At 42.3% G+C, this 20,350-nt stretch overlaps 1 protein-coding gene across 4 annotated transcripts; it reads right to left on the minus strand.

Annotated features, from left to right (window-relative positions):
* Nucleotides 1-4,370: 4,370 nt before the first annotated feature.
* On the minus strand, nucleotides 4,371-18,360 carry ING2 (inhibitor of growth family member 2; the record flags this gene model as incomplete). 4 transcript variants are annotated; one of them, XR_014027169.1, is made up of 6 exons in its annotated part: nucleotides 4,371-4,609; nucleotides 9,645-9,679; nucleotides 10,075-10,220; nucleotides 10,643-10,766; nucleotides 15,002-15,668; nucleotides 18,117-18,360. XR_014027169.1 is itself a non-coding variant. In XM_081333363.1 (2 exons), the coding sequence occupies 2 exons, from the start codon at nucleotides 18,358-18,360 to the stop codon at nucleotides 14,998-15,000; spliced, it is 915 nt and encodes a 304-aa protein (XP_081189489.1). In that variant the 3' UTR covers nucleotides 12,364-14,997. The 4 variants fall into 4 exon arrangements, 1 of the variants encoding a protein (XP_081189489.1); XR_014027170.1 differs by lacking the exon at nucleotides 4,371-4,609 and adding an exon at nucleotides 9,321-9,336; XR_014027168.1 differs by lacking the exon at nucleotides 9,645-9,679.
* Nucleotides 18,361-20,350: the final 1,990 nt, after the last annotated feature.

A 20,350-nucleotide genomic window follows, 5' to 3' on the forward strand; every position in this document is an offset into this window, starting at 1 on the left:
AAAAATGGAAAAAGTTAGTGACTCGAGTATAAGCCGAGGCTGGGAAATGCAGCAGCTCACCTTATGCTCCTCTCCAGAGATCTTCCCTCAGCAGCGGCCGGCAAAGTAGCTCGCACGTGAAACAAGCCCGGCAGAGGAGCCAGAGCGGCGAGCAGAGGCGCCCGGCCCAGATCCTGCAAGGCCCGGCCGAGACGTGCCCCCAGCAGCGGAGCTGCTCCAGCTCCTCTGCCGGGCTTGTTTTGCATGTGAGCTACTTTGCCTGACGCTGCTGGGGTCGCGTCTCGGCCGGGGCCTTGCAGGATCCGGCCCGGGCGCCTCTGCTCGCCCTCAGCAGCACCTGGCCCGGAATCACATGCGAAACAAGCCCGGCAGAGGAGCCGGAGCGGCGAGCAAAGACTCCCGCCCGGATCCTGCAAGGCCCCGGCCGAGATGCGTCCCCAGCAACGGAGCCGCTCCGGCTCCTCTGCCAGGCTTGTTTTGCATGTGAGCTACTTTGCCTGACGCTGAGAAGACCCGCTTGGGTACTCGGGTTGGTGTCAGTCTCCGCAGGCCCTTCTCGTTTCCAGGAACGTCAAGCACGCTTGGCTCCCCACCCCCATGGCAGGGCAGGGCAGGGCAGGGCAGGGCAGAGACTTGCTCGCCCTTCTGACGGCCCTGAAGAGAAACGAAGGGCTTGCAAACTCCCCGCGAGAAGCTGGGCGAAGTGCGCGGCTGGGCGAGTGTGTGCCTGCGCGCGTATTTACGAAAGAAACGCTCCGAGAGTTCTTCTTTCTCCGCCCCCTTGGGGGGAACTCTAGCTCGGGCTCGCTCGCGCGCAATTCTCTCTCTCTCTCTCTCTCCGCCGTGGCGATGGTGGGGCGCCAAGGTAACCTGAGAACGCGGCAGGGAAGAGCCATATTTAACTACCCTGTTTCCTGCTTTCCGTGTGGCAGACCCGTATGTGCCAGCTCTCGGGTCTCTGGGGACTGGCGGCTGATTAGGCTGGGCCTTCGGCCGTCCGCAGCTGAGGCGGCGGTGGCGGCGGCGGAATCTGATGCCGAGGCAGCGGGAAAGAGTTTCTCAAAAGCCCCGAGGGCTCCCGAGAAAGGCATTGGGGAGGAGGAGCTTTGCACCTTGGAGACACGATGGAGCCGCTGTGACGGTTACTCCAGAGAGTTGCACGAAGCCAAGGCGTCTCTCTTCCTCCTCCTCACTGTTTCCTTTGCTTTTCTTCGTGCTTTTTATTCCTCTGTGGAACTCTGCTGCTGGATTTTTCAGCGACTGCTGTAGCCGCGCTTCTCTTCTCGGCTCCGAAAATAGGGATTTCTACTCTCTTCTTGGTCACTTTGCTGGGATAAAATGCCATTTCTGGCTCTGGGTGTGTAAATTGAGAGGCAATCTGGATATAAATTCTAACTAGCACCCGAAGTTGAAGTCATTAGAGATGCGTCAGGCAAAGTAGCTCACATGCAAAGAAGCCCGGCAGAGGAGCTCGCCGCTCCGGCTCCTCTGCCAAGAAGAGAGTAGAAATCCCTATTTTCTTTCGTAAATACGCGCGCAGGCACACACTCGCCCAGCCGCGCACTTCGCCCAGCTTCTCGCGGGGAGTTTGCAAGCCCTTCGTTTCTCTTCAGGGCCGTCAGAAGGGCGAGCAAGTCTCTGCCCTGCCCTGCCCTGCCGTGGGGGTGGGGAGCCAAGCGCGCTTGACGTTCCTGGAAACGAGAAGGGCCTGCGGAGACTGACACCAACCCGAGTGCCCAAGCGGGTCTTCTCAGCGTCAGGCAAAGTAGCTCACATGCAAAACAAGCCCGGCAGAGGAGCCGGAGCGGCTCCGTTGCTGGGGGCGCGTCTCGGCCGGGGCCTTGCAGGATCCGGGCGGGCGTCTTTGCTCGCCGCTCCGGCTCCTCTGCCAGCTTGTTTCGCATGTGATTCCGGGCCAGGTGCTGCTGAGGGCAAGCAAAGGCGCCCGGGCCGGATCCTGCAAGGCCCCGGCCGAGACGCGACCCCAGCAGCGTCAGGCAAAGTAGCTCACATGCAAAACAAGCCCAGCAGAGGAGCCGGAGCAGCTCCGCTGCTGGGGGCGCGTCTCGGCCGGGCCTTGCAGGATCTGGGCCGGGCGCCTCTGCTCGCCGCTCCGGCTCCTCTGCCGGGCTTGTTTCGCATGTGATTCCGGGCCAGGTGCTGCTGAGGGCGAGCAGAGGCGCCCGGGCCGGATCCTGCAAGGCCCCGGCCGAGACGCGACCCCAGCAGCGTCAGGCAAAGTAGCTCACATGCAAAACAAGCCCGGCAGAGGAGCCGGAGCAGCTCCGCTGCTGGGGGCGCGTCTCGGCCGGGCCTTGCAGGATCTGGGCCGGGCGCCTCTGCTCGCCGCTCCGGCTCCTCTGCCGGGCTTGTTTCGCATGTGATTCCGGGCCAGGTGCTGCTGAGGGTGAGCAGAGGCGCCCGGGCCGGATCCTGCAAGGCCCCGGCCGAGACGCGACCCCAGCAGCGTCAGGCAAAGTAGCTCGGCCGCGCGCAAGTCCTCGGTAAGTTTTTTTTTTGTTCACTGGAGTATAAGCCGAAGTGGAGTTTTCAGCCCAAAAAGTGGGCTGAAAAATTCGGCTTATACTCAAGTATATACGGTAATACCCCACTCATTGTCATAGCTATATAAATGTATTAAATATATAAAAAATAAAATGTATTTTCATGTAAGTCCTGCTGATGTAAAGGAACCGTGTGTGAATAGGCAATTGTACAAAAATGCTGTAAATTAAGAATGTTTCAAAAATAGAAGTGTTAATAGTTTATTTTTATTAATTAACAAAATGGAAAGTAAATGAACAGAAGATAAATCCAAGTCAACTCAATATTTAGTGTGACCACTCTTTGCCTTTAAAACAGCATCAATTCTTACACTTGCACAAAGTCAGGGATTCTGTAGGATTAGAGTTAGGTACATATGATTAATCACTTATACTAAGCAGATGCTAATGAAAAGACACATCTTGCTCATTTCCCATTTACATCTGAAGATATCCAGCAATGCCATCAGCACAGAACAGGTGGAAACCAGTGGGACCCAGGTACACCCATCTACTGTCCATATCTGGCAACGGCAGGAGATCTGGAGAGGGGTACAATAATGAGTGTCTGCAGGCAACAGTGAAGCATGGTGGAGCTTCCTTGCATTTGGGGCTGCATTTCTGCAAATGGAGTTGGAGATTTGATCAGGATCAATCAGGTCTTCAATCCGGAGAAATAAAGGCAGGGGTCCTTGGTTGTTTTCTTGCAGACGTTTCATTACCCTAACTAGGTAACTTCATCAGTGCTAGTCACTAGTCATTACCTAGTTTGGGTAATGAAATATCTGCAAAAAACAACCAAGCTCAGAGAACAGAAGGACCTCTCATTGCTTTAGGTGAAAGGCTTTGGGAGCCTTTCCTAACCAATGGTAATGGATATTTAGAACAGTCTTGAAGGAACCTTGCTAAGTTTCTTCAAAAACTGTGTGCAAATATCCCTAGAATTGATGTCATTTTGAAGGCAAAGGATGGTCACACACCAAATATTGATTTGGATTTCTCTTCTGTTCATTTACTTTCCATTTTGTTAACTGATAAAAATAAACTATTAACACTTCTATTTCTGGAAGCATTAATTTATAGCATTTCTGCAAAACTGCCTAATATTTTTGCATAGTACTGTATATTGATAAGGTTTAGTGCTTAATTAATTTCATAAACAAAGTAATCCAACATGTACTATTACAGTGTGAAAAATAATTGCTCCCTAGTTGTTGTCTGTTCCCCCTAATAAGTAACAAGGTCAAAACCTTTGCATTGGGAGCCTTGTTGCTTAATTTATTTTTGCCAGATGCTAAAGATGTTTTATTGTTTTTAAAATAACTGCCTTTCTCTTTTCACAGATAGCCGTGTGTTCCTACTATGCACATCATCTATCAGTGTTCAGCTTGGAAACCATGTCCTATCTCCACACACTTGAGAGCAAAGAATCAATGCTTTTTTTATATAATGCTACCTTAACATATACTGGGCATTATCTAGTGCTTTCCAATTACAGCGAAGAGGAAAAAATCAGCTATGTAACACTATGGAATTTAATCACAGGAAAGGTATACTTTCTGCCAATACTTTGGCAACAAGAAAACTTTGTGGTATTGTGATTTCCAAATCAAAAGACAATAAACAATCTAAGCTCTCTGCAAATAGTTTGTGAACATAATTCATCTTACCCATTTCCATTAGTTTAAAATGATTCCTAATTTTGGAATGTTTGAATTAGGTTATTCCATCATCAAACTATTCCTTCTATAATTCAGATACCCAGATCTACTACAATACTTTAGCAGTTGCAAAAATGTCCAATAAACATCTTTTTTGTAAGTCCAAGAACAGGAGCTAAATATTTCAACTCTTTATTTTGCATTTTGAGCCACGTGGAAGGGGTAAAATAGGTAGCATAGTTAATGTTGCAGATGACAGATATCTTTTATTCCTTAAAAATCTCAAACCTCCTTCCCAAGAGGGTCCTGGCCCTGCCCAGTTTTGAAGTGTGGCTCTTGACATTTGGGCATTTTACTTCAGCCATTATTCCTTCATTCCTTGCCTTTCCACAATACAGCCATGTTCTGGAAGAATAAGGACGAACAGGAAAACATTACCTGAAGTTATACACCTACCAATCTATATATATCTGTAGCTTGTATGTAAAGTTACCCATAACCAATTTACTCAATTTATTTTTGTCTGTTATAAAAATATAGGTTAGAAAAAGATTAAAAAATGAGCCTAATGTCTGTTGTACAGCCATTACTGCAGATGGCAGTAGAATCATTTTTGGAGTGATGGTGGATAACCTGTAAGTAAATACTAAAATTTAGTTATTACTAGAAAGAATTGTAGCATGCCCAATAAATTGCTTGGATGTATTCCACAAAGGTCCTGAAGCAATATGGGAATACATGTAGTCCTCAACTTACGACCACAATTGAGCCCAAAATTTATGTTAAGTGAGAAATTTAAGTGAGTTTTGTTCCATTTTACAACTTTTCTCGCCACATTTGTTAAGTGAATCACTGCAGTTCTTAAATTAGTAACAGAGTTATTAAATGAATCTGGTTTCCCTATTGAATTTGCTCGTGAGAAGGTCGCAAAAAGGGGATCACATGACTCCAGGACACTGCAACCATCATAAATGTCAGCCAGTGTCAAGCTTCTGAATGCAAATCATGTGACCATGGGGATGTTGCAGCGGTCATGTCTGAAAAATGATCATAAGTCACTTTTTCAGTGCCACTGTAACTTCAAACTTCAAACTGTTGTAAGCCGAGGACTACCTCTACATATATACTGGTAGTCCTCAACTTAGGACAATTGAGCCCAAAATTTCTGTTGCTAAGTGAGACAGTTGTTAAGTGAGTTTTGCCCTATTTTACCATCTTTCTTACAACAGTTGTTAAGAGAATCATTGCAGCTGTTCAATTGCTAACACAATTGCTAAATGAATCTGGCTTCCCCATTGACTTTACTTGTCAGAAGGTAACAAAAGAGGATCACATGATCTCAAGGCATTGCAACTGTCATACATATGAGCCAGTTGCCAAGCACCTGAATTTTGATCATGTCACCATTGGGATGCTGCAATAGCTATAAGTGTGAAAAACAGTCATAAGTCACGTTTTTCAGTGTTGTAACTTTGAATGGTCACTAAATGAATAGTTATAAGTTGAGGACTACCTGTAGTTGGAGACATGTGGAATATTAATACTATACAATATTTTTTACCAATTGAAGAGAAAGTTGGACATTTTTATTACGTACAGAAAATGCCAAAGATTGAAAAGATAAATGAACCCATTTTGAAGACAGCTGGTGAGATTATGCAAATACCACAGCTTTAAGCTTTGTAGTAATGTTAATAATATTTAGTGAGATATTCTTGTTTAGATACATAGATGTTTATTCATAATAGTCAGAAACAACTTGAGGTAGCTTTGAAGGGTTATATATTCCAAATGTAACTTCCTTCCCCACTAATGTAAAAGTTGATGTATCATAGAACTCTTTTCAAATTTCCAGGAATGTTAAAAGCAATTAATTATTAAACCTATCATAGTATACCACCAAAAATAATATAACAGGCATTAGTTATTTTTATGTAAATGTGTAAGATGGATCCAATTATATAATTAAGATGTACTGCTTTTACTAAAACAAGAAGTTATTTAAATAGTCCAATGTAAATCAAGTCAGACACTGGAGTTATTCAGTTTTGCCAAAGTTAATTATAGCAGTAACACGACGTATATACCGCTTCATGGTGCTTTACAGCACTCTCTTAAGTGGTTTACAAAGTCAGCATATTGCCCCCTACATTCTGGGTCCTCATTTTACTGACCTTGGAAGCATGGAAGGCCGAGTCATTATCTAACAAAATGTGATGCTATATACAAAATGATTATTAAACAAGTTGTTTCTCAGAGTACAATATGCTATTCTCCTGATTTCCTGTTTACAAAATAGTAGATAAGGTTAAAAGAAATGCTAAGGTTGTTACTTATATCTATAATATTATATTCTAAATAATGTGCAAATTGATACATTTTTTCTTGTGCTTTATAGGATTAAAATTTGGGATCCATTTAAGCATAAACACAAATTAATGCAAGGTTATGAAGGCCTTGATCTGACTGTGAATAGCAAATTGCACATATTAGATGGAACAAAAGCAATTCTACTTGCAGGTTTGTTCATAATTTCTTTTGTAGGTAAAAATGTGTTCAAGACTATGTTCTTTTGATTTTTAATATTATAACCTGTTATTTATAACTAATTCTAGTGAAAACATTACACTTAATATGCTATTGATATTGTGATCCTAAACATCGACATAATTTACAGAAGAAATTTCTGTTTGCCATATACAGTAACATTTTAAAGAGTATTTCGAATGTACACTATTATTTGCTGGTGTACTTATATCTGGAAGTTATAATGAATGCATTATGTATTATACAAACATGAAAAAACAGGTTGACTTTTTGGGAATGGGTGGGTTTCAAAAACTGAAATTAATGCCTTACATCTCTAAAAGATTGAAAAGCATTTTATTCGTTTGATGCTGAAAATCCTGACCCCAGAAATAAGATGCATTCAGGTGATAGACTGCAAATTGTATGCCGGTCCTCAGTGGGTTTTTTTCTAAAATTTTGTCTTAGATTACCATTATTATTAGAACAGGGTTCATAGCTCAGCTTGCTGTCAAAACATAGCCCACTGTGGTTTATTAATGAATTCTAATCAATGAAATATTATTTAGCATTATGTCTATAGTGGTTAAAGGAAAAGATGATTCAGTATACATCGTGCTGCATGTGTCAGCAACACTTTAATTCAATGGATTTTTTCCTGAAAAAAAATTAAAGCTGTTTAAACCTAGGAAAGGTAACAGCAAACTGTGTGACATAAGCCTTCCCATATGTTCTGAATTATCCTTTCTGTTAGAGTGATAATATTACACAATCTAATATTCATTAACTTTGGCTATACACTGGCTATACCAGGGGTGTCAAACTCAATTTCATTGAGGGCCGCATCAGCATTGCAGTTGCCCTCGGGGGGCCGGGTGGGCGCAGCCTACTGGGTGGGCATGGGTGGAGTGCTTGTGGCCTACTGGGTGGGCATGGCCAGCTCTACATTGTTCACGTCAAGGGTGCCTATGGGGGCTTGGGCAGGAGTGGGACAGATCTGAGGGTCTCTGGCAGAAGGAGATGGGACCGGGGCAAGTGTCAAGGCATGGTCCACTGGAGGAGCCTCACTGTTCCTCTCAGGCCATGTGGGAAGAGGGGGCTGGACGGTGGCACGGAGGTCAAATGCCGAGCCCAGCCCTCAAGGCTGCTGCTGTGCTTGTTCTCCTTAGCCAGGTTGCTCATGATGGGTACAAGAGCAAAGTTAAGAGGGAGGCCCACTCCCTCTCCATGTGAGGAGACCTGGCTTTGTATCCAAAGCTTCCTTAGCAATAGGATCGGAGACCCCCCAGGATATGCCAAGAGGAGGGGGCAAGAGGATGGTGAAAGGGCAGCAGGGAAGGACTAAGGCAGGACTTCCCTCAGACCCTCCCTCTCCTTCCTTCCTAAGAGTGGTGGGAAAATATTTCAGATGAGGGAGGGAGAAAAACAGGCAAGAAACGCAGCTGGGGAAGTGTCATCCTTCATGAGGAATGAAGAAATGCACCATTGCCTGGAAGTGGCCAGCACATGGCCCTTGCCTACTTCACATATCCGGCTTGGTGGGCTCTGGGGGAGGGGATGCCATGAGCAGCATGAGAGTCGATGTTACCTGCGCAATGCTGCCAAGCCCCCAGCTTGCCTGGTTTTGGCAGGCAATGGGGCGCTCTCCTCACAGTGCTGAGAGGCTGAGCCGGGTGGCATGAATCTGAAGAGAAGTGCAACGCTGCCCAGCCCCTAGCCTGCCCGAAGTAGGCAGGGCTGAGTGCTGGCCACTTCCAGGCAATGGTGCATCTCTTCATTCCTCACAAAGGGTGATACCTCCCCAGTGTGTGCCCAGGGGGCGGGGCCGACACGGCAGGGGCTGGTCCCTTGCTGTTTCCAGACAGCCTTGGGGAGTTAAGACTGAATGCGTTTCAGCATAGATGGCCACCACGAAATTGTACATTGGCTCCCGCTGGCCTGGGCTGGGGCCAAGGCAGCGGGGGCCTTTCCCTCACTGTTTCCAGGATGGCTTCGCGGGCCACATGAAACCACTTTGCGGGCTGGATCTGGCCCCCGGGCCTTGTGTTTGACATGTCTGGGCTATGCAGTGCTACTGTTTTGCAAAATTTAATCCAAGCCAAACAGATTCCACAAGAATTTTGCATAACATTCTATTTGCATAACAAAGCACAGGCTTCAGTAAAAATGTTAGGGAATGGAATATAAAAACAGATTTTAAATATTTTTGGTACGCATGTGCCTATGTATAAATTAGTTACAAATCTGAATTTACCTACTAACCAGGATACTTCTAAAGAATAAAACCGACAGACATAGCTGTAGCAGTGCCAAAAAATAACCAAAAATGTCTTATTCCATTACTGAATTAATTTCAGAATTTTATATAAATATTCTATTTACCACCAAGAAATTATACCAAAGGGTTTTTTTAATCTTACTGCTATGGATTAACCAACACAAGAGAGTTTTTTTATTAAAATGAAGGAAGTTTCCAAGCCAGACTAAATGTAGTAACATGCATTTCCCTCTCCCACTTTAGGTGAGGTCAGTTTCTGGGATTTGGAGAATGGCACAGTTATATCCATCTTTACATTTGATAGCAAAATCTCCTGCATGACTGTTGCCTGTGACAAAAAGACAGTTCTTTTAGGCTTGAGTGACTGCTCTACTCTTACCACTTTGAAAATGATGAGCATAAACACTGCTGAAAATTCAATAGGAAAAGATTTCTTTGGAGAAGACTCATCAAGCAGTGAAGAAGAACTTGAAAATATTTAAAAGAGAATTTGAACAAAATAAAATCATCAGCATAAACAAAGGAAAGTTGACAGTTTAAAAAATATTTTTGTTTTAAAAGCAATTACACATAACATTTAAAAGAATACAATAAGCAATTACACATAACATAAAAAGACAATACTAATTTTCCTACCTGTAAATTATTTCTCCATTCTCCCCAATAATTATCTGCAAGTTGGAGGAGAAAGATACAACTGATAATGTACAAAAGTAACTGAAGAAAATCAAGCTGCTGCCACCAGCTTTGCCTCTTAGCCCCCTATAGTATTGTAGAAAATTATGCAAGATGAGAATCTTTCAGTTTCTACTCCCCATGTAAAAAAGAAGTCAAGAAACAAAAGGAAAATCCCCATGACAGAAGAAGCTCTTCACTAAAAGGAATGCAAGGAGAATGCAGAGACTACTTTGACAAGTCATAAACATAAAAATTACTGAACTCAACTGGAGTGAATGAAGAATACGTTTGTACAAAGGATTTAATCACCCCATTACCATTCTGCAGAGAAGGGGGAATGGGGAAATCTCCATACATTAAGGATCTATTCCACAACCTATATACCTACATTTTGTTTTTTTGCTGGTGATGGGTTTCTTTAGGATTTGTTGGATAAGTCTGTTTATTTTAATCCTCCAGTTTTTGAGACATTTCACAGATGCAGGCAGGCAAAAGCATTGCTACTGCTGACTTTTGCCCAAGAATCCCAATTTGCTATAAAGTAAGTTGAAACTGACAAAAGTAAATGCCATTCACATGACAGATCATACAACAAACACTTTGATGTATGATTTAACATATTCTTGTAATTATTAGATAAAACCAGTAAGGGTGTTAATACTTTTGGCTAGCAGCAAGCAGAGTGTCTTTGTACTGAAACTTAGAAAACATGTATTCTCTCTCTGCAAGAGGAAAAGGTGCCAGTTCCTTTTTATATCAACTATAAAACAAGTTAATGATAAAATATGCTATTATTTATTAGCCCATTTAGTGAGGCAATTTCCCTTTTTGTCATGCTAAATACTGCTCATTAATACTTTTTTTGGTTATATTGAAACATGCACAGATATGTTTTAGGTGTGATGCAACACAGAATATATGCTGCTATGTAAACTGCAATTTCTGACTATTCTTACCTTTATCTTTTTATAAGCTACACGGTTAAATTTGGAAGATTAGAAGGCAATAACACTTCACATCAGAACTCTTCTTATTCTGATGTACAAGACTGTTGCAGGCTGTCAATAAGATTTATGGAACCTGAAATGAGTGTGCATTTAACATAGTAACAATCAATGGTATTATGAAAACTGCAATACTCATACAAAATGCGAGTTTCACTAGCACTTTAACAATGTATTATAATTATTGTTCAAGATGTATCAGACATATAGAAAAATAATTGTAATGGTAGGTTTATTTTAACTGAGACAGAATAACAACAAAAAATCCAGAAAAACACATTTCAAAAAAGTTATAAATTGATTTGCATTTTAATGAATGAAATAAGTACCGTATTTGATCCCCTATCAATCAGCAAGATTTCTGGCTCCCAGGTGTCTTTTATACAGGTAATGAGCTGAGATTAGGACCACTCTCTTAAAGGGAGTGCTCCTAATCTCAGCTTGTTACCTGTATAAAAGACATCTGTCCACAGAAGCAATCAATCAGATTCCAAACTCTCCACCATAGCCAAGACCAAAGAGCTGTCCAAGGATGTCAAGAACAAGATTGTAGACCTACACAAGGCTGGAATGGGCTACGAGACTATCGTCAAGCAGCTTGGTGAGAAGGTGACAACAGTTGGTGCAATTATTCCCAAATGGAAGAAACACAAAATAACTGTCAATCTCCCTCCATCTGGGGCTCCATGCAAGATCTCACCTTGTGGAGTTTCAATGATCATGAGAATGGTGAGGAATCAGCCCAGAACTACACGGGACAATCTTGTCAATGATCTCAAGGCAGCTTGGGAACATACTCACCAAGAAAACAACTGATAACTCACTATGCTGTGAAGGACTGAAATCCTGCAGCGCCTGCAAGGTCCCCCTGCTCAAGAAAGCACATGTACAGGTCTGTCTGACATTTGCCAATGAACAACAGAATGATTCAGAGGAGAACTGGGTGAAAGTGTTGTGGTCAGCTGAGACCAAAATTGAACTCTTTGGCATCAACTCAAGTTATGTTTGGAGGAAGAGAATTGCTGCCTATGGCCCCAAGAACACCATCCCCACCGTCAAACATGGAGATGGAAACATTATGTTTGGGGGTTTTTTCTGCTAAGGGGACAGGACTTCACCGCATCAAAGGGATGATGGATGGGGCCATGTACCATCAAATCTTGAGTGAGAATCTCCTTCCCTCAGCCAGGGCAATGAAAATGGGTTGTGGATGGGTATTCCAGCATGGTAATGATGCAAAACACATGGCCAAGACAACAAAGGAGTGGCTCAAGAAGAAGCACATTCAGATCCTGGAGTGGCCAGTCTCCAGACCTAAATCCTATAGAAAATCTGTGGAGGGAGCTGAAGGTTCGAGCTGCCAAACGTCAGCCTCGAAATCTTAATAACTTGGTGACGATCTGCAAAGAGGAGTGGGACAAAATTCCTCCTGAGATGTGTGCAAACCTGGTGGCCAACTACAAGGGGTCAAATACTTATTTCACTCACTAAAATGCAAATCAATTTATAACTTTTTTGAAATGTGTTTTTCTGGATTTCTTTGTTATTCTGTCTCTCATTGTTAAAATAAACCTACCATTACATTTATAGACTGATCATTTGTCAGTTGGCAAACGTACAAAATTAGCAGTGGATCAAATTATTTTTCCCCTCAATGTACCTTCTGTATATAGAAGTTCTTTGGATTCCAGCCTATGAATGCATGATAGAAAAAACTGGGGGAAAATTCATATACAATTTTACAACCAGTATTTTTTATTTATAAATGTAGCATGCAAAAGATTAGATCCAAGTAGCTGATACATTCTGGTGGCACATTTCTAATTTCCATGTGCTTATGCTTATAAAATTTTGAATCAAGGAGATTGTCATATTATATCAAGCAACATATTAAAAAAACAAAATTTCATAGCAATAATACAGTTTCTCAAAATAGGAAGCATTATAATTTTACTAATGTAGTGACTAATTGTAATTGAGTAAGAATCACTTTTTCTCAAGAGTAGAGACACAGGTATTGTGGCTGGTCTTGTCAGACATTAATGCACATCATTGTCTCAGTACAGAAGTAATGTGTCCAGAAACAGCTATGAATATGTAAGTAGTCTGCTTTATGGTAATGATGTTGTAGTGCACATATCAGTCAAAGTTAACATTCTTCCAAATTTTACACACAGTCATAAAATTGCTGTGTGATTTCTTTCCTTGGATCATTCAGAAAACTAAGAAATAGCAACTACAGAAACATATTAGTAAGTTAGAATTTCATTTATCTGCCCATCACAGAACTATATTGGGGGGCGGGGTGTGTGTGAAATATTTGAAGTAAAAACACATTATAGCTATATTATGAATGTGCAATTAGTGTCCTTCTAACAAGGTAAGACATATTTATAGAAGAAAGCAATGCCATTTGACCATGACATATTGTGTTTTCCCAAAAGTATGACCTACCCCCAAAATAAGCCCTAGCTTGATTTTTGGGGGCTGGGCCTAATATAAGCCCTACCCCAAAAATAAGCCCTAGTTTTGGGGTGAAGCGCACACCTAAAAATCAAGCTAGGGTGGGGGTGGATCTTACCATTGCAGCCACGCCTCCCTTGGATCGACACTTGCCTTGCCAGCCCACTTCTTCTGCGGCTGAAGGAGCAGCTTCATTTTGCAGCTGAGAATGGAGCTTGGGCCTGCATTTCCAGAAAGGCCTCTTGACTACAAAATGCAGGTCTGAGCTCTATTCTCAATTGCAGAATGAAGCTGCTCCTTCAGCCGCAGAAGAAGTGAGCTGGCTGGCTGGGTTGTCGGCAAAAAAAAGGTCTTATTTTTGGGAAAACAGGGTACCTTGTAGTCGGTTTATTAGATACAATTAATTCATGAGACAGAATTTCAGATTCAGCATAGATATAACAGCCATATGAAATAATCCACTCCTTATGTAGTACAACAATTTCTACCTAAATGGCTGAATGTCTCTAGTCCACATGATGCAGCTGTGCTACCATGCTTTCAAAATAATCATTTTGAATATTTAATTTGAAATTTTTGTAGTATCCAAGCTTTTTTTCCAAACCTCCCACAAAATGTGAGAAACTGCCAAAGATTTCACACCATAGGAACAAGACTTCAATACTGGAACTTTTTTGGTTGGCCTGCTTATCTTTTTACTTTACATTTACTTACATAGAGTCTAATAAATAAAATGAAGTACTCTAATCTTCTAAAGAAAAATAAAATTAGTATCTGGGAACATCTATGACATTAAGTTAGGCAGTCAAATGACTACAGGTATATATCATCAATTTCAAAACTGTTCCATTAAAGAAATAATTAGTTTGGGGATACTTTTATTATTTGTTTCAAAGACATGTCATAGTCCTTAAAGTAAAATATTTAATTAAGAGTGGCTATATTTCAGATGTATATTCTCTCTATGCCTATAGGACTACTCTTTTAGAGAATAACAACTTATTCCTATTAATGTTTTTTGTTCAGCCCATAGAGCTGGAAAGCAAAATAAAATATTAAGACCAGTCAAACTTACTTCTGAAACTGATCTTACAGTATTTGTGTATTCTTTGTATATCTAAATTTTGCAACATGATTACATACTTTTTTTTAACATTCAAGGAATTATGAACAAGATGGCACAAAAGGACTGAAGAAACTGAACAGCATAGTGAGAAGAACAAATAGTTCAGTTTAGGACTGCAATTAATGCTGATTGCAACTCTTCCAGTATTTAATATACTTTCTTTGTAAACAGACTTATAAATTCACCACAAGATTAATATAAAATAAGTTAATGACATATAGATAGATCACATGGAAGACACCAAGAAAAACGGGCTTTATATTTTAAAGGCTTAAAATTTCAAGTTTGGCAATAGATTCAGATATTATCTTTAGAATTCTGAAGACTAAAAGCATCATAGAACTAACATGTTCTCAGCAAAATGTGCTATACTCAACTAAATTTACAACTGCAACAATTGTTAACACATCAGTTTTAACATGATCGTCTTTCCAGTCTTTCCCCATCAGACATTACCATAATTCCACAATTAAAAAGAATGAGGAATCTGGAATTCCTGAATTCCTTCTGTGCTACTCCCATGTGACCCTGTTTGGAAATTTTGGTTTTAGTGCAGAATATTCAAAAGCAGAAAACAGTATTAACACCTGTGAACATTCCAATAGTATTGTACATCTTAAAAATTATTGCATAGTTTTATGCATTATTCTAAAATACTAATCTGCTTATTAAATAGTTTTATAGAAACCACACAGCTGTCTGTGCATTAGAGCATTTACTACCTTGATCTTCTATCCTTTTTGGATTTGTCTGTACATTTATCCATAGTCTTCTCATTGTCTCCTCTGCACTTTGGGCAATACCATTTTCCCTTTGGTTTATAAGTGAGTCCGACACATGAAAAATGAAACCACTCAATGGGACATAGATCATTGTCACAGCCTATCATTTCTCCATAAGACACTTGGTCACAGAGACAGTAAGTTGGCTCATTAGGGTCAACTGCAAATTCTACTGGTGAAGCTTCTCTTTCTTGTTTAGCTTTAGAGCGTTTTTTCTTCTTAGCAGATTTGGATCTTTTTTCTTTAGGTGGCTGGTCATCATATTCATCAATTCCATTTGCTATATGGCATATATCACGGCTTTCACTAGTACGTTGCCGACGGGGTCTTCGTGAAGATCTTTCTGGTTGACATGGATCCTGTTTTGACTTTTCAATAGGTTTTTCAGTATCTGACAGATCTTGAAAGCACTGAGAGTGGGACTCTATCTGCCGGGCTCTGTTCTCCACTAACTCAAGCATTTGAGTAACTATTTGGATTTTTTCATCTCCAAGTTCTTGACTGTTGATCAAAGCCCGCTGAAGATATTGCTGCAAACGCTTTTTCTGTGCAGGATCATCTTCAGCTTTGTATTTCTCATACACCTCATCAATTTCTTTCAAAGCTTCTGTTGAAAAGCATCACAAGAATATCATAAACTCAAAGTCCCTAAATCATAGTTTTCTATTTTATGAATATTACATATAAAATGTAAATTATAGTAATAAGCCAGGGCTAGCTCCACAGTGCCTGGCAAGATCAGCCAACTGCTATTCTACTTCTGGCAGCTGATGTCCTGCTATGGAGCAGTGAGGCACTTTAAATTGCTTTTGAACCAATGAACCAGTATGCTCCTTTATCACTCACTCAGTCTACTTTGCTCGTTTTACTGATTAGCTCAACTGAATATGGGCAAGGAGTCATGTCATATTCTTTGGGATACCCCTCATCAGATGTGAGGCTGTGCTTTCCAGGGCTTAAATGTTTCTAGCTACTGCTTTTGGTTACAAAAAATAATTCAGGAGGCCATATGCTGTCCATAGACTTCAGGATAAAAAAATCCCATACCCATACAGCACAAAAACCAAAATTAAAGAATAGAAACATTCAAAATTGGAATATCAATGGTTGCAGAGCTTTAAAATGTTTTACTTAAAATTGGTATTCATTAAAAGATCCTATTTTGAATTTACTGGACACCCCAAAGGATATACTTGAAAGGATGCATATCAGATTTCCTCTGCTGGGAACGTAAAAAAATTCACTCATATAATTTGATCTGGTGAATTTTTTTTAAAAGATGTTAAAGTAGGTCCTGAAATTTTGGAATTTGACTATTTTTGTGAAATGATTATAATGGGCTTGGGCTATTCCGAAGAGAATTATTTTGAGAAATTGTAGCAATATTCTTGATATTAAAGACTGGATTTATGTGACTTACTCATTTTTGAAAAGGCAATTTTACTAATAAAAATGATGAATTAAGTTTTTTGTGGCAGAGATTTTATGACATTTTGTGATGTTAGTCAATATTTTTCCAATACAGATTTAGAAATCTGACATTTGATTAATATGACATGTCATCACTTCCACCTTTCTGTTTTTGTTTGTTTTTGTAGTTCTCCATATTTTTTCCTGCAATTTTGTATTTTGAAATTCTTCTATTTCTTTTTAAAGAAATGAAAGAACAAATCCAAAATGAGTTTTAAATCTATTTGAGGTTCTATTATCTCCAATATAAAGTTTCATTATTGAGTGAATTGCAGCAGCTTTTAGAAGGAAAATAGGAACAAAAGCTTTGACAGGATAGTTATATGCCCCAAACTGCCTTATTCAAGGTCACAAAAGTAAACTATTATTTAATACATTAAGGAAAACCAAAAATGCTTTTTTAATTTATATCTATCTTTTTGTTAGGATCTGAAGATGGTGTACAACGCATGGCACCACACCTCCAATTTTCCACAACAGTAGGCTGAGGTTACACTAGCCCCAATTCAAAACCATGGTAAAATTATATCCAACTATCTACAAAAAAAGTTTATAGTGACAATCCTCAAAATATTCTTCCAGTGTAAATGCTTCTAAACTCAGTAAGTCTCTTTCATAAATTGGTCTGTTGTGTGCTTGTCTCCCAAAGTAATTCTCACTTCAAAAAAAAGGCCAACACCTTCCTCTCTTGACTGACCTGCACTTCCCGTTATCTTGGTGCAAAAAGTCCCACTGGGAAAAGATAATCAAATGAGTTTAAAGGTGGAGGAGTACCTGAATGTACTAGCTTCTCTGTTACCACTGATGTACTAACAGAGAGAGTATATATATATATAATTCATAATAAAAACACGTGTACATGGGTCTACTTATACAATTGGGCATTTATATTTCAATCCTCCCCCTTTAAACACTGTTTAAGTAACATTACCTTTCCTGCATTCTATGTGGTTGGATACACTTGTAGTACTGCGAGGCAACTAAAAAACCACCTAGAAGCAAGTGAGTTAAACTTATGTTCTCTCAAGATTGGCACTCAAATGACTAGCACAAAAAAGGGAGACACCTTACTTACTCTCATATAGCTGCTGAAACAGCATACGTTTATCCCCAACTCTGAAACATAACCGCCTACGGAGGGAAGATTCATTTTCACGCATTCGCCACATCCGGAGCATCATCCCAAACAAGGCAACGTGCCTCCTCGTCTCCGCCTCACTCGCGGGACCGTGACAGGGGCCCGCGTGTGCGCGGCGAACCAGGGCCACTGTCATCGCCGGAACCCGGAGCGGCCCCGGCCGCCACCCACCTCGCGCTCCCTCAAGGCCCAACACGAAGCCTCTTCGGGCCGGCTTCTTCCCAAGCGACTGCCCCTAATAGGGTGGGGTGAGGGCAAAAGAAGGGTGGCCATTTTCTCTGCCCCCAAGCCGGAGTCGGGAGGAGAAGGGAATCGCCCCTCCTCTTCACGAGGAAGAGCGCTCCGAGTGAGCTGAGGGGAGAGCAGCTTCCATAATCAGTTGCCAGCGCCCGTCATCGACTCAACCCCCCCCGTCCCCCCCATCGCGCTCGCGCCTCTCTTGCTCACCACGGCAGCGCGTGTCCATCTCGCGCAGGAGCGAGGCCAACCTCTGCATGTCCAGCGGCAACGACTCGACGCACTCCAGGTAGTCTTGCACGTAGCGCGCCAACAGCCTCTCAGACGCCCCTCCGCACGGGAAGCTCGCGACGCCCCCGGCCCCACCGGCGGCAGTGGCAGCAGAGCCGGCAGCTGCCCCGGCCGTCGCCCCAGACCCCGCCCCCCCGGGCTGTTGCCCCGGCGACCCCAACATCGTTACCGGACGTGACACCCCCTTCCCTCTTCGTTCAGCCCGCTCGGATCGCTCCAGGAGAGGAAGGGGGGGCAATGAGGGAGACTCTCAGGTGGCTGCGTCTTTAATCGGCTGAAGGGGGGGGCTAGGAGAAATGCTCTCCTGCCTCACTTGGAACTCCCCGCCTCTTTTTCCTTCCTCGCACCCCCCTTCGATCGGCAGAGTACGCATGCGCAAGGCCCTGTCCTTATAAGGTGCGGCCGGTTCACATTCTCCCGCCTTCCCCTTACGGCCTATGCCATTGGTCCAACATGGTGGGACGTCATAAGATAAACGGGGCGGGAGGAAAAGGCGGGATTTCATTTAAAGAGACCGAGTAAGAATTAGACTCTGCCGGGTCTCAAGGAAACGTGCTATCTCCCCGCCCTAGGCCGCTCCCACTCTTTCCTCCAATTTTCTCCGCTCCGGGAGATTTATTTATTTATTTATTTATTTTATTTTAATTCCATTTATATCCCGCCCTTCTCCGAAGACTCAGGGCGCCTTACAAACTTAGCAGTAGCCTTCATTCTATGTATATGCCTGCTTATTAGGGCTTTCACACACACCCCAGCAGTAATAAAGCCATAGGAAAGAAGCATATTTACGAACCCGAGCCGGCCGCTGCTCTTTTTTTCATCCATCCTCTTTTTATAATCGGGCATGAAAACAGAAGCAGGCAGCGCAAGAATCGCGGGTAGCCAAATTCAAGAAAAGCCAATGTAACTCCCAGGCAAGGTTTTCACGACATCCCAGCTGCACTGAGTCTCAGCGTCACACGGGATCTGCGGTAACGTCTGAAATGAGCGAGAGTGAGCAAACGAGCATTAAGTCGCCTCATCCACTCGCGAAAGAACCTCACTCCTTGATGGCAAGAGTTAGGCTTCATCGTCCCCCTCTCGTCCCTCGCAGCTCCCGGAACTAGTTAGGTGGCGCGATGTAATTAAGTCGAAAAAGGGGCAAAAAGGGTCAAGTGATGCTGCGCTTACGGTTCGGAAAGAGAAAATTAGCAAACTGCCAGTTTTTCGGTGGACTTAGAATGGGTTTTTCTAATGAGGTGCCAGGAAGACTAAGCAGTTTGCTCGCGAGCTATCTTCGTGCATTTTTACATTTAGCAATGGTTTTCTCGGGCTTGGCTGGGGAAGGTAGCCGAAAAAACAGGAATTGCATGTTACACAGTAAACAGTATTTCTAGAGCAATATTCAGAAACCTGCAAAAGACTCCCTGGACTCTGGAGGAAAGTGTGCCATAATTTAAAAGATTTATTTTTTTCATACTCGGTCACTCGGAGAAACATCTCCCAAACGCGCTGACAAGGAATATAAACTTACAAAATTTTAGTGTGAATATTGTTTGTCATGTACATATGCAATAACCTTACCAAAAGCTCCAAAAACAAGGAACAAAATCCTTGCATTGACTAATCGTAGAAAAATACAACCGCATCGATTTTAGTCTTTCCACACTTTCCGGGACCGATAAAAAAGACCTACATGCTTCCGATGCACAGAGACGGCGGCCAAGTGGGGGGGAAAAAAGCGTCCTAAGAATGAGCCCCGTTTTGTTGGTGCGACAGCCTCCTTGGGAAAGGAGTACATGCGCACTACCTGCGTAACTATGGAGCTGACGAGAGCCCCTCCCGCACTCACCCGCTCGGCCCTGCGGGCTTCTTGGCGGAAGAAACGTGAGCTTGCGAGAGGGTATTGCGCGCGTCAAAGCACGCGGCACTCTCTGCCGGGGGTCCGGGGACTTTCCCCTAGGCGGCAAGGAAGCCCAAGAGGAACAAGTCCTCCGCAAGTAGCCTAGAGAGCAGGTCTTCAGAACGCTAATATGACAATGATGTCCTTTTCAGCTGTATAAAACTCTGTTAGGCTTGTTATCTTAAAGGTTATAGTGAGCAAAACGAAAGTAGGAGAAAGTAGAATATATTTTCTACTTATTTGATTTCGCGAAATAGATGCTATTTCTTAA

This window comes from Vipera berus, assembly GCF_964194415.1.
Source record: "Vipera berus genome assembly, chromosome: 7".
In the NCBI taxonomy this organism is placed as follows: Eukaryota; Metazoa; Chordata; class Lepidosauria; order Squamata; family Viperidae; genus Vipera; species Vipera berus.